Source organism: Muscardinus avellanarius (assembly GCF_963383645.1).
Source record: "Muscardinus avellanarius genome assembly, chromosome: 18".
In the NCBI taxonomy this organism is placed as follows: domain Eukaryota; kingdom Metazoa; phylum Chordata; class Mammalia; order Rodentia; family Gliridae; genus Muscardinus; species Muscardinus avellanarius.
The window spans coordinates 38,548,043-38,560,336 of record NC_137804.1 but is presented as its reverse complement, the minus strand read 5'-3'; the positions used below and the strand labels follow the sequence as shown (position 1 = coordinate 38,560,336).

The 12,294-nt window shown below is 58.1% G+C and overlaps 1 protein-coding gene across 1 annotated transcript in view; it reads left to right on the top strand.

Annotated features, from left to right (window-relative positions):
* Positions 1-221: 221 nt before the first annotated feature.
* RFX1 (regulatory factor X1) overlaps positions 222-12,294 on the top strand; it is a gene marked incomplete at both ends in the record, with an annotated part of 29,125 nt that continues 17,052 nt past the window's right edge. The window contains 4 exons of the mRNA XM_080715599.1: positions 222-525; positions 9,563-9,672; positions 9,831-9,914; positions 10,538-10,645. Coding sequence (XP_080571725.1) covers positions 222-525; positions 9,563-9,672; positions 9,831-9,914; positions 10,538-10,645 — 606 coding nt within the window. The remainder of the gene's footprint in view (positions 526-9,562; positions 9,673-9,830; positions 9,915-10,537; positions 10,646-12,294) is intronic.

The window sequence follows — 12,294 nt, the reverse complement described above, 5'->3', positions numbered from 1 at the left end:
TGCCCCCGCAGCTGTGGGTCGGTTATATCCGGCCATCAGCCTCAGGACCTAATTAAGTTGGTGATGAACCCAAAGCATCTCTGGAGAGCTGGGAGCTATGCCTGCTTCCCTCTGCCTGCAGATTAATTCTTGTTTTTTCTTTTTTTCTCCCCCCCCCTTCTTTCTTCTCAAGGAAAAGAGAAAAAAAGCCTTATTTATTATCATTTTCCCCCACTGTTGGCATGGCAACACAGGCGTACGTTACTGAGCTCCAGGCAGCCCCACAAGCATCCCAGCCACCACAGGCTCCACCCCAGCCCCAGCAACCACCCCAGGCGGCACCCCAGCCCCCCCAGCCCCCCACCACTGCCACCCCCCAGCCCCAGTATGTCACAGAGCTGCAGAGCCCCCAGCCCCAGGCGCAGCCACCAGGCAGCCAGAAACAGTACGTGACGGACCTGCCAGCCACTCCCACACCCTCGCAGCCGGCCGGCACGCCCGCCCAGACTCCAGCGTCCCAGCAGTACATTGTGGTCACCGTCGCCGGTAAGTCTGTACACGCACGCTTCACCAGGGCTCCTGGAACAGCTTTAGGAGGAGTTTCTAGGAGCTGGGCATCCTGGGCTTGAGGGTTGGGGGGCCCCCAGTGTTTCTGGTGGGATTTGGGGGTCCCACCGGGGAGACAGCAGTCAGCAAGCAGGGCAGCCTCTGACCGCCCCCAAACTCCATCCCAGCAGGCAGCTCTTAGACCTGTTTCTCTTTCTGTCCCAAGTAAGAGTGACCAGGAGAGAGGCCAGGCTGGCAGAGTTTGGTTTGCTCACACCCATGGGCTGCCTGGCTCTCAGTCTCAGCCTCAGTGTCCGCTGTGAGGGGCTCACCATGGCGCCCCCCTTGGGAGGTGTGTACAAGGTGGGCCTGGCCCAGAGCCTAGCCTGGAGGGATACTGGCTGGGAAGCCCGGATGTTCCACCTTCTCCTGCAGGAGGAGAACCCCGTCCTTCCCGGCAGGATTTAGCGGCCTGGGTCATGACTGGCCAGCCCCGTGGCCGAGGGTCTCTGTTCCCACTTGGCCAGCCCCCGTGGCTTTGGAGAAGAGGACCAGGGCCGTGGGCCGTGATGCGCACAGGGTGTGGCCTGCCGCCTCTGTTTCCTCCCAGGGCCTGAGTGGGGAGCAGCGGGTTGGGAAGGGCAAGGCTCTGAAGGACGAGGGAGGGGCGGCCTAGCTTGCTGGTCTCCCCTTAAGCCTTTTGTGGCAGAGGGCCTCACAAGTAGTTGAGGCTGGCCTGGGCCCGACATTCTCCTCTTATCAGCCTCCCAAGTACTGGAGTACAAGTGTGCGCCCGCCGGCTCTGGAGCCTTTCCTGGGTGTCCGTGTTCTCTTGCCTTTTGCTTTCATTCCACGGCGCTGGGCCTGGCTTTAGAGCTGGGCCCTCGGGTGAGCCTGCTGCCCACAGGAAGCCGTGGCCCTTCCCCAGGGAGCTGCCAGCACTTGGCCCTGTCTCCCTGACTCAGAGCCCCTCTGGAGAGTGGCTAACCAGGCTACGGCTGCATCCCAGGTGTTTGGAGTATGCTGGGTAGGAAGAGGCAGACACTGCGGAAGCCCGAGTCCGAGGCAGCCCCAGTCCTTCCCAGAGTGGAGAAAAGCGTGGTGGAACTTCCGGGAATCCTGCGAGGTCATGAAAGGAGTTGGTCCAGAGAGGGTTTGGGAGCCCGGTGTGGTGCTGCAGGCCTGTAACCTCAGTGCTTGGGAGGCTGAAATAGGAGGATCACAGATTTGAGGATAGGCTCAGTGATATAGCAAGGCGCTCAGCAATCTAGTTGGGAAGTTGTTTCAAAGCAAACTAACAGTTGGGCTGGGAGTGTAGTTCAGAGGTAAAATACCTCTGGATTCATTCTCCAGCACCAAAAAATATGATTGGTTTGGAGACCGTAGGACCATGGAGATCAAATTATGTGGCAATTGATATCGCCTTGTGGGACCAGAACAGACGGGCCGAACCCTGGGCAGTGCTCTGCGGGAGTCCAGGGGCCCCAGGCAGGGCCGGGCTGGGCGCGGACAGGGCCAGGGTCTTCAGGCTGCAGACCTCCAGCGGGCTCTCAGCGCCCCCAGGTGAGCTGTGCTGTTCTCTTGCCGGTGCACGCCCCCCTCCAGAGCTCTGTGCTCCCTGCCCCCGACCTGCAGCTGTGGCCACCCTTACTGGGTACAGGGCCACCACGTGACATGGCCGGTCCTCAGAGGTAAAGCAGGAGCCAGCAGTTCCACAACTGTCCTGGGCCACGCCCCCAGGACCTGGTCCTGCTGCTCGGTCATCTTGTCCCTCAATAGCAGGTCTTTCTTTCCGGCCAGTAAGGAGGAGCAGCCCTGCCTAAGCCAGGAAGCCTCATCCCTACCCAGGAGGCTGCCCCTGTCGCCGCGTGTCCCTTTAAGCCGAGTCCCTTGAGGCCGTCTCCTTGGGCTCCCTGCCCTCTCCTCGCCCCGTGTCCCCGTCACTCCCAGCTCGGTCCCTCACCCTCATCTTGGCATCCCTGCCCCCAGGTGCCTAACAGCTGGTGCCCTCCCCGGGCAGCTCCCAGGCCACGCTGTGCGGTCCCCTCCCCACCCCGGCCTCTCTTGGTCCCTCCGCTCCTGCCACCCTCTAGTCTCCCCAAGCTTGGGAGCCGTGAACACGGAGTCCGGGGCTCGGGCCCAGAGCCCCCTCTGCTCCGGATTTTCCTTTCACAATGGCTGCATCCGGGGACCCCACTTTGAGTTGCCACCCTGGCCTTGGCCTGAACCCAGGATCCCATGTCCAGGCACTGTTGGCCCGTCTACTCAGGGCTGAACTGGCCTCTAGCAGGATGGCCAGGCAGGATTCTGGTGTTTTCCCCTTTTTTTACGCTTGTTTGTTTTGTGGTACTGAAGATGGAACCCAGGGGCCCCTATTCCTATTTTTTTATTCTTTATTTTGAAACAGGGTGTCACTAAGTTGCAAAAGGCCTCACTAAGTAGCTGAGGCTCAACCTGGATCCTCCTGTCTCTGCCTCCCAAATGCTGGGCTTATGTGCACCACCACACCCTATTCTTTATTCTTTATTTTGAAACCATCTCACTGAGTTGCAGAGGACCTCACGAAGTAGCTGGGGCTGGCTGCGAACCTCTGATCCTCCTAAGCCTCCCAAGTACTGGGATTACAAGTGTGAGCCACCACACCCGGCTTGATTTGTTCTCCCTTTTAATATTTATTTATTTATTTATTTATTTATTTATTTTTGCGGTACTGGGGATGGAACCCAGGGGCATTCTACCTCTGAGTGACACCCCCAGCCCTATTTTTTATTCTTTATTTTGAAACAGGGTCTCGCTGAGATGCAGAGGGCCTCACTAAGCAGTAGCTGAGGCTGTCCGCGAACCTCGGTCCTCTAGTGTCAGCCTCCCGAATGCTGGGATTACAGTGCGCGCCCCCACGCCCGGCTGGGTGGGCCCGTTTTGAGAAGCCCTGGTCTCAGCTCTCTCAGCTCACAGAGAGCTGACTCCTTACTCCCTGAATCCCCCCAAGGGGCTTTAAAGCTCCACAGGAGCCGGCTGGGGGCGCACACCTTTGATCCCAGCATCTTGGGGGGCTAAGACAGGAGGATCACAGGTTCCAGGACAGCTTTGATGGCTTAGTGAGGCCCTGTTTCAAAATAAAGAATAAAAAATAGAGCCGGGCATGGTGGCACACGCTTGTCATCTCAGCATTTGGGAGACTGAGACAGGAGGATCGAGGTTCAAGGCCAGCCTCAGCTTCTACTTAGTGAGGCCATTTGCAACTCGGTGAGACTGTTTCTAAATAAAGAATAAAAAGATGGGGCTGGAGATGTCGCTCAGAGGTAGAAGGCTACTGGAAAAAAAAAAAAAAGGAATAAAAAGTAGGGCTAGGGATATAGCTTGGAGGTAGAATGCTCCTGGGTTCAATTCCCAGTACTGCAAATAATTAATTAATTTAAAAGGGCTGGGGTGCCGGACGTGGTGGCGCACGCTTGTAATCCCCGCGCTTGGGAGGCTGAGACAGGAGGATCGCACGGGTTCGAAGCCAGCCTCAGCTACTTAGTGAGGCTCTCAGCAACTTAGTGAGACCCTGTTTCCAAATAAAATATAAAAAAAAAGGTCTGGGAATATAGCCCAGAGGTAGAAAGCCTCTGGGTTCCACCCCCAGTACCACCAAAAAAAAAAAAAAAAAAAAAAAAAAAAAACAACAACAACAAAAACCCAGGCTTGGCAACGTAGGGCTCTCAGAAACCTAGTGAGACCCTGTTTCCAAATGAAATAAAATTGGGCTGGGAACATAGCTTGGAGGTAGAATGCCTGTAGATTCAGTCCTCAGTACCAAAAAAATAAAAAGCTCCACATGCCCTGTGGCCAAGCCAAGATGCCATGCCCCTGGCCCAGCCTCCCAGGCCCCCTTCCCATCGGCCCCCGGCCCTTGCTGCGGCCCCACTGCCTTTCCAGGCTCTGTGGACTCCCAGCCTCACTCTTCCCAACCTTTGCGCTCCAAGTACCCTCTGCCTGGAGCGCCTGGCCCCCGGCCAGCTGGCCCCTTCAGGTCTCCGATGGGAGCCATCTCCCTGACACCCCACCCCACCCCACCCCCGCTCACTGCCTCTTCTTTGAATGTATCCCCAAAGCGACAATGACAGCAATACTGTAGTGCCGACACCTCATCCCATCGCCTTGCTGCCCTTTGTGCAGTCCAGGGTCTGGAGGAGGGCGCCTTGTAGCCATCATGCCCGCCAGCCCAGGGCGTGGTCCTGCCCAGCGCCCCAGGGCCCCTGACTGCCCTTAGTCGTCCTCCTGGGCGTGGGTCTTTCTTGAGTTTGGGATCCCCAAGAGCAAGGTCTCCAGGCCCCAGGACACCCCCGGCCTTCCTCTGGCTGCCTCAGCCTCTCCAGGCCCTCTCGCATTCTGGGTAGGGGGCGGTGCTTCGAGGTCCAGGCCTTGGTGTGGTCTTCGGGTCAGCTTTGGAGCTGAGGCTGGACTCTGTCCCTGCCACCTTGGTGGCGTGCTGTGGCTGAGTCCACACCCATGGGCAGGTAGCAGGCGACCAGCTGCGGTCACCCTGACCCAGGCCCTGGGAGCCGCGGTGGCTCCGGAGCTCTCGCCACAGTTGAGGGGATTTTGATTCCCCTGCCAGTGCCGGTTCCGGCAGGAGCAGCCTGTCTCCTTGGTTTGTTCTGAGAAAGAGCAGTAGCTGATGCCCTGCCCGCAGCCCCACGCGCGTGGGCCCCTCTGTGACCCCCTCCAAGGTCAGCATCCCTTCCAGGCTCAGGCAGCCTGGGCCACGTGAGGAGCGTGGACCTGGCGGGGAAGCCGACACCTGCAGAGGCCGCGGGGCGGTGCCTGGGACCTCTCCAGAGCCAGGCGCAACCTGAGCTGACCGGGAGCCCTGGGAGCCAGCGGGAGGGGCAGTGGGACCCCTCCAGGGAGGAGGCAAGTGGGATGGCAGGGCGCTGGTCCAGCCGGCCCGTAGCTCTGCCCTACGGTGTCTCCAAGGCAAGGGCAGAAGTGCGAGTTTTTCTGGTCTGGAGCAGGAGTCTTGCATTCCCATCCTCTGAGCCCACCAGACCCACCCACACCCCAAGGCAGGAGGAGGGTGCTGGGGCCCTGGCAGCCACCCCCAGGGAGGTGAGACCTAGCCTTCCCCAAGGGGATACGCCCAGCCTCCCTTCCCACTTCTCTCTCTTGGGCCTTTCAGGAGTCCAAGAAGGCTTGTGTCTGGACTAGGGAAATGGAGGGTGCCTGTCAGCATCCCCAAAGGCAGATGGGGAAACTGAGGTCAGAGCAGACCAGGGGACTCAAGGCCCTGAGAACACAGATCTGCTCCCCAACCCCTGTGTGAAACCACCCTTGGGAGGCAGGCACCCCCTGCCTGGCGGCTGGGGGCCCAGTCCCCTGAGACTTCCTTCATCTCCTGTCTCCATGAGGGGAGCCTTTGTCAGACGCAGACAGGAAGTCAGTTTCCACTTCCTGGCTGGAGGCGGCAGGGACCACCCTGGCCCACACCCATGCCCAGGGTAGAGATGGCAGACTCCCTGCTGTGCCACACCCCTCTGCCCCTTCCCAAGAGAGGGTGGGACACAGAGGAGGGCCATGTGTGGCCACGGGGGGGGGGGCAGGGTGCTCACTGGGAGCACCTCTTCTGAATAGCAGACTCACCTGCTGGGCCTCATATGGCACCCTCTGCCCTGCTAGCCAGGTGAAGGGGGGCAGCCCTGAGGGCCACTCAGAGGCAGGACATGGACAGGACTGCTCCCTGGGACACATCTCAGCGTGTCCCAGGCCTGCAGGGGCAGAAGGTGCCACCCCAGGTCCTGCCCGGTGTTGGGGAGTGGCAGGGGCAGCCACCCCTTTGCTGCCATTCTGAGCCACACAAAGCCTCCGCAGGCCCCGTGCGTGGGCCTGGTTGGGGCTGGAGCTGCGGCAGCAGCATACCAGGTGTGCCGGCCTCTCACGTGACACAGACTGTGTTGTGTTTCTCCCTGGGGGCCGACTCAGCCAGGACCTCCCCCACACTCGGGAATTCTAAAGCAGGCATGGTCAGTCCCACCTGGGACTGGCAGCTACAGGTAGCCAGTCCTCAGGTAGCCACAGGGAGGCCTCCTCGATACCCCGTGACCAGCAGCCCCGCCCAACACACGTGCCCGGGCCGGGCCTAGACATGCTTGCATCTAAACCAGGAGCAATGGCACAACCCTGTAATCCCTGTACTTGGGAGGCTCAAACAGGAGGCTTACAGGTTCAAAGCCAGCCTCAGCAATTTAGTGAAAATATGTTTCAAAATAAAAAATAAAAAGCTAGGTGTAGTGGGCACACTTGTAATCCCAGGATTTGGGAGGCTGAGACAGGAGGATTGCGGGTTCGCAACTAGCCTTAGCTACTTCATGAGGCCCTCTGCAATTTAGTGAGACTCTGTTTCAAAATAAAGCCCCAAGTACTGCAAAATATAAAATAAAAATAAAAGAATAACCTGGCCGGGCGTGGTGGATTGGGAGGTGGAGGCAGGAGGATCGCGCAGGTTCGAAGCCAGCCGCGCTGTCTTAAGAGACCCTGTTTCCAAATAAAAATATAAAAAATGGGTGTCTGGGAGTGTAGCCCAGAGGTGGAAGGGTTTTCAGGAACCCCAGTACCACAAAAAAAAAAAAAAAAAAAAAGCTGGGTATGGTGGCACATGCTTGTAATCTCAGCATTTGGGAGGCTGAGACAGGAGGATTGCGGTTCATGGCTAACCTTAGCTATTTGTTGAGGCCCTCTGTAACTCAGTGAGACCCTGTTTCCAAAAAAAAAAAATATATATATATATATATATTATATATATATATATATATATATATATATATATATATATATATATAAACTGGGAGCTGGGCCTGGTGGCACACACTTGTAATCCCGCACTTGGGAGGCTGAGACAGGTGCATCGGACAGGTTCGAAGCCAGCCTCAGCTACTTAGTGAGACCCTGTTTCCAAATAAAATATAAAAAATAGGTCTGGGAGTATAGCCTGGAGGCAGAAAGCCTCTGGGTTCCACCCCCAGTACCTCCAAAAAAAGGACTGGGGATATAGTTCAGAGGTAGAATGCCCTTGGGTTTAATCCTAGGTACCACAATAAATAAGTAAATAAATAAAATCGGACTGGGAGTGTAGCTCAGAGGTAGACTTCACCTATGTCAATTGCTGATACTAAAAAAAATAAATAAAAAGAGGTGCTTGCATCTGCCTGGAATAGCCCTCCCGCCCTGGCCAGGCCCTTCTGTGTCCACTGCTTAGCTGAATCCCTGAGCAGGGTGGGGCTTGGTCTAAGGGATTCAGCTATGCCCCGGCCTGAACTTGCACCACCCTCTTGGGGCCTTGCCCAACCAGGACCCGAGACCCCAGGGTCTGCACACACTGGGAGGTCCAACGGGAGGTCCGTGCAGGCACAGAGTGAGCCTATGGCCTTGACTGCCAGTCCCTAGCTCGGTGACCTTGAGCAAGTCTCCTGGTCTCTGTTGCTTTACCTGACAATTAGGTAGGAAAAGTGCTCACAGCCTCTGGCCTCTCAGAAGAGCCTGCAATAGTATTATTCTTTTTAAAGTACTGAGGATTGAATTTAGGGCATTCAACCTCTGTGTTATACCCCAGCCCTATTTTTATTTACTTTTTAAATTGTGTTTGTGTGGGTGTGGGTGTGAGTGGTACTAGGGATTGAACTCAGGAGTGTTCTATCTTTGAGCTATGCCCCCAGTCTGGTTTTATTTTTTATTTGGAAACAGGGTCTCACTAAGTTGCTGAGGCTGGTCTCAAACCTGAGATCTTCCTGTTTCAGCCTCCCAAGTGCTGGGATTACAATCATGTGTCACCATACCCGGCTTTATTTTTTATTTTGAAACAGGGTCTCACTAGGTTGTGGAGAGCCTGAGTTCCTGAGGCTGTTCTTGAACCTGTGAACCTCCCGTCTCAGCCTCCCCAAGTATTGGTATTACAAGCCTGCACCACCACATCTGACAAAACTGTGACATTAGTGTCTGTTAGCCAATCTTGCAGGGGTTGAATACCACCTGCACCCACAAGCAGGTCCCCCAGGAGATTGGGGCTCCGTACTCAGTTCCTCCCAGCCATACAATGGGGAGAGGGTGGGCACGTGCCTGCCCCCATCTGACCTCTGCCTCCAGAGCCGCTGAGGGCCAGGCCACACGGGGGTGGGGGGCAGGACAAGCGGCATCCCAGCTGAGGTGAGGGTCTCCCAGCCACTGCCTTCCAGGGACACTGTCCCTCTCTGACCCCTCACTGCCCCTGTTAATCACGCCACAAGGTGCGCCTGCAATTTGACCCACACTGCCTAGATAGCATCTCTGGGTACCAGCCTCCCCCCGCCCTGTGAGGGCCCTGCCCAGGGAGGGAGCGTTTATCCAGGAAGGCACGCAGGAGCCCTGTATCCACCAGGGGATTAGCTCCCCAAGGTTGTGGGTATAAAGCCACCCGCGCATCCCGCTGTTCTCACAGAGGCAGGCTAGGAGGAGAGGGCCCCGCAGGCCCCTGGGACTGACGGCCAGCAGCAGGGGGCAGGGGGCAGGGCGCCATGTTCTATGATTGCCTTTTCCTGACCGCCTGTCAGCGTGAGTACTGCCTGCCCAGCTGCAAGCTGCCCCCAAGGGCAGGGAGACACTGTGGGCCCTGCCCTGAGCAGCCGCTTCCCTGGGAAGCCAGGCGTCCTGCTGGGGAAGGCGGCTCCAGCCCTATGGCCACTCCAGAGCTGCCAGGACCCTGGGGCAGGAGGCTGCCAGTTTGTTCTATGTACAGGTCCTGATTGTTGGGACAAGGGGCCCAGCCCTCAGCTTCTGTGTGCCGTGGCTCCTCCGTCCCCTGTCTGGTTCAGCTTCAGGACATGGAGGTCTAAGGAAGTCCTTTGCAGATAGATGTTAAGGGTCCTGGGTGAAGCCAGCCCCACCCTGCTGTGATGGACACTGTCAGGGCTGGCTGGAGGGTCTGCAAAGCTCTTAACACAGGCCTGGTCGGGATCAGCCCTGGGTTGCGCCATCTCCCCAGGTGGGCTCGGGCTGAGCTGACTGATGCCCCCGCCCCATGCAGAAGGTGCCATGCGGGCCAGCGAGACAGTGTCGGAGGCCAGCCCAGGCTCCACGGCCAGCCAGACCGGTGTCCCCACCCAGGTGGTTCAGCAGGTGCAGGGCACCCAGCAGGTAGGATGTGGCCCTCCCTGGGGGTGGTGCAGACCAGCTTTGGGGGGCTCCCCTTGCTCCCTACAGAACCAGCTGCTCACCGGCCTCGTGGGGGTGCGCATGTCAGCGCCTGCCCCTCTCCAGGAGGCTGGCTAAGTCCTCACACCTTGCCCCCGCAGCGCTTGCTGGTCCAAGCCAGTGTGCAGGCCAAGCCAGGTCACGTGTCGCCCCTCCAGCTCTCCAGCATCCAGGTGCCCCAGCAGGTAAGCCTTCCTAGCACCAGCCCTGGGCCTCCTGGATCTGTCCTTGCCCTCGGCTCTGGGCAGTGGCCTCCTTAGGGAGAGACTGTATCTGTCAGGCCACTGGCGTTGCTGAAGATGGACATGCAGGTAGTGTGTGGCGCCCGCTCTAGTGTCCCAAAGCAGTGCACCCAAGGAGCCAAGAGCCTGCAGCCAGCACGGGAGCTCAGATCCCAGGCCACAGCTGGGTGCCAGGGCGACGCCCATTCCGAGCTGACCAACACAGAGTGGACAAAGTACTGTTGGCTTGTATTGCAGCACTGGGGATGGAACCCAGGGTCTCAGGCATGCTGGTCAGTGCTGGCCCCCGGGCCACAGCCCAGCCCAGTACATCTGACGTGACCTGTGGAGCCAGGCTCTCCAGGGACCACTCCAGCTCTGCCAGTTCCTGGCCCTAAGGCCGCAGGCAGGTGCTGGCACCATCCTGAGCTTTGATGCCCCCAGGAAATGGGACAAAAATGGGACAGTAACTGCCACATGGGCTGCTCAGTGGTCCCGTGAGCCAGCAGGCACTAAGTAGGCACTCGGGAAGCCACACACTGTCGGGGTGATAGTGATCGCTCCTCCCTCTCCCTCCCTGTCTCTAGGCCCTCCCTGCACAGCGTCTGGTGGTGCAGAGCGCAGCGCCGGGCGGCAAGGGCAGCCAGGTCTCCTTGACGGTGCACGGCTCCCAGCAGGTGCACTCGCCCCCCGAGGTAGGTGGCAGCCGTACACCCACCCGCACATCTGGGGTCCCCCGCCTCCTTCACCAACCCCACGTGGCTGGTCACTCCCAGTTCTTGGCATCGCCAGCTCTGAGCTGAGCAGCCACGGGTTTGGGAGGAAGGAAGAGGTGGTTTCCTCCCGAGTAAGGTGGGCCTTGCAGTCCTAGTTCAGGGAGTTGCACCCGGGGATACAGGTGCTTCCTCTCACACCTGCAGGGTGGGCAGAGTCTCCTCTGGGAGTGTGAGACCATGTGGCAAATTCATATACGCAGACACCAGCGAGGGTGTTGGGGTAGAGTCCAGGGTGCAGGCATCAGGAGCTTAGTGTGAGGCCCAGCTCTGCCGTGGACTCTGGCCCAGGGCAGTCCTTTGGCCCTTCTGAGCCCGGGTTTCCCTGTGGGTAGGAGAACTGATGAGCTGGGCAGGGTGACGACCTGCAATCGCAGTGATCAGGAGTCTGAGGCAGGAAGATACCAGGTTCTAGCCAGCCTGCATCCTGCAGCCTCAGACTCCCAAGTACTGGGATTACAAGTGTGTGTCACCACGCCTGACCCAATATTTAAAAACTTCAAATTAAAAAAGAAGTGAAGCCGGGCGTGGTGGCGCACGCTTGTAATCCCCGCGCTTGGGAGGCAGAGACAGGTGGATCGCGCTGATTCGGAGCCAGCCTCGCTGGCTTAAGAGACCCTGTTTCCACATAAAAAAGTTAGAAAAAAAATAGGTCTGGGAGTGTAGCCCGTGGGAGTGTATCCCGGAGATAGAAGGGCTTCCAGGAACCCCAGTAAAAAAGAAGTGAAAAGGGCTGGAGCTGTGTGTGTGAGAGAGACTAGGATTAAACCCAGGGGCATTCTACTTCTGATCTCCATTCCCAGCCCTATTGTATTTATTTATTTTGAAACAAATTAAGTTGTGGAGAGCCTTACTAAGTTACCAAGGCTGGCCTTGAATCTTCGATCCTCCTGTCTCAGCCTCCCAAATACTAAAATTATAGGTGTGCCCCACCACACTGGGCCTGGCTGGGGATGTAGCTCAGTGGTCCAGTGACCCTGGGTTCAGTCAGTACTTTGAATAATAATAATGGAGCTAATGATACCCCTGCCCGTTAGCTCACTGTGAGAACTACAGCCCAGGCCTGGGCCAGCATAGCCCGGAGGGAACACAGCTCTGTAGCAGCTTGCCTGCGCGGCCCTGGGTACATCCCCCTCCCCCCGGGCCCAGCGGGAACCTGGATGCTGTGGGATCCAGGGAGTCAGCCTGAAGTGCTGCGGGCAGTGCCCGGTTGCAGTGGCGTGGTGGCACTGGATGCTACTGCTGTCCTTACTGTACCCTTTGAGGACCTGCCCTCCTCTCTGGGGGTCCCCTGGGGCCACCCAAGCTCCTGGGCCTACCCTTGCCCACCTCAGGGCTGCAGCTCTTCTGATTACAGAGGCAGCAGGTGGCCCCAGAGCGACCGCTGGAGCCCAGCCCTCCTCATGGGGTAGGATGGGTCCCCCCACTAGCACCTCTGGGCTCAAGTTCCCCCCAAGGTGACCAGGGTCCAAGCAGGAAGTAGGCATTTGGATGCGGGGGTGCGGCCTCCCCCGAGCCTGGGTGGGGCCTTGGTCCGCCTGCTGCTGGCCTGGCGTGGGGCCTCCTGAGAA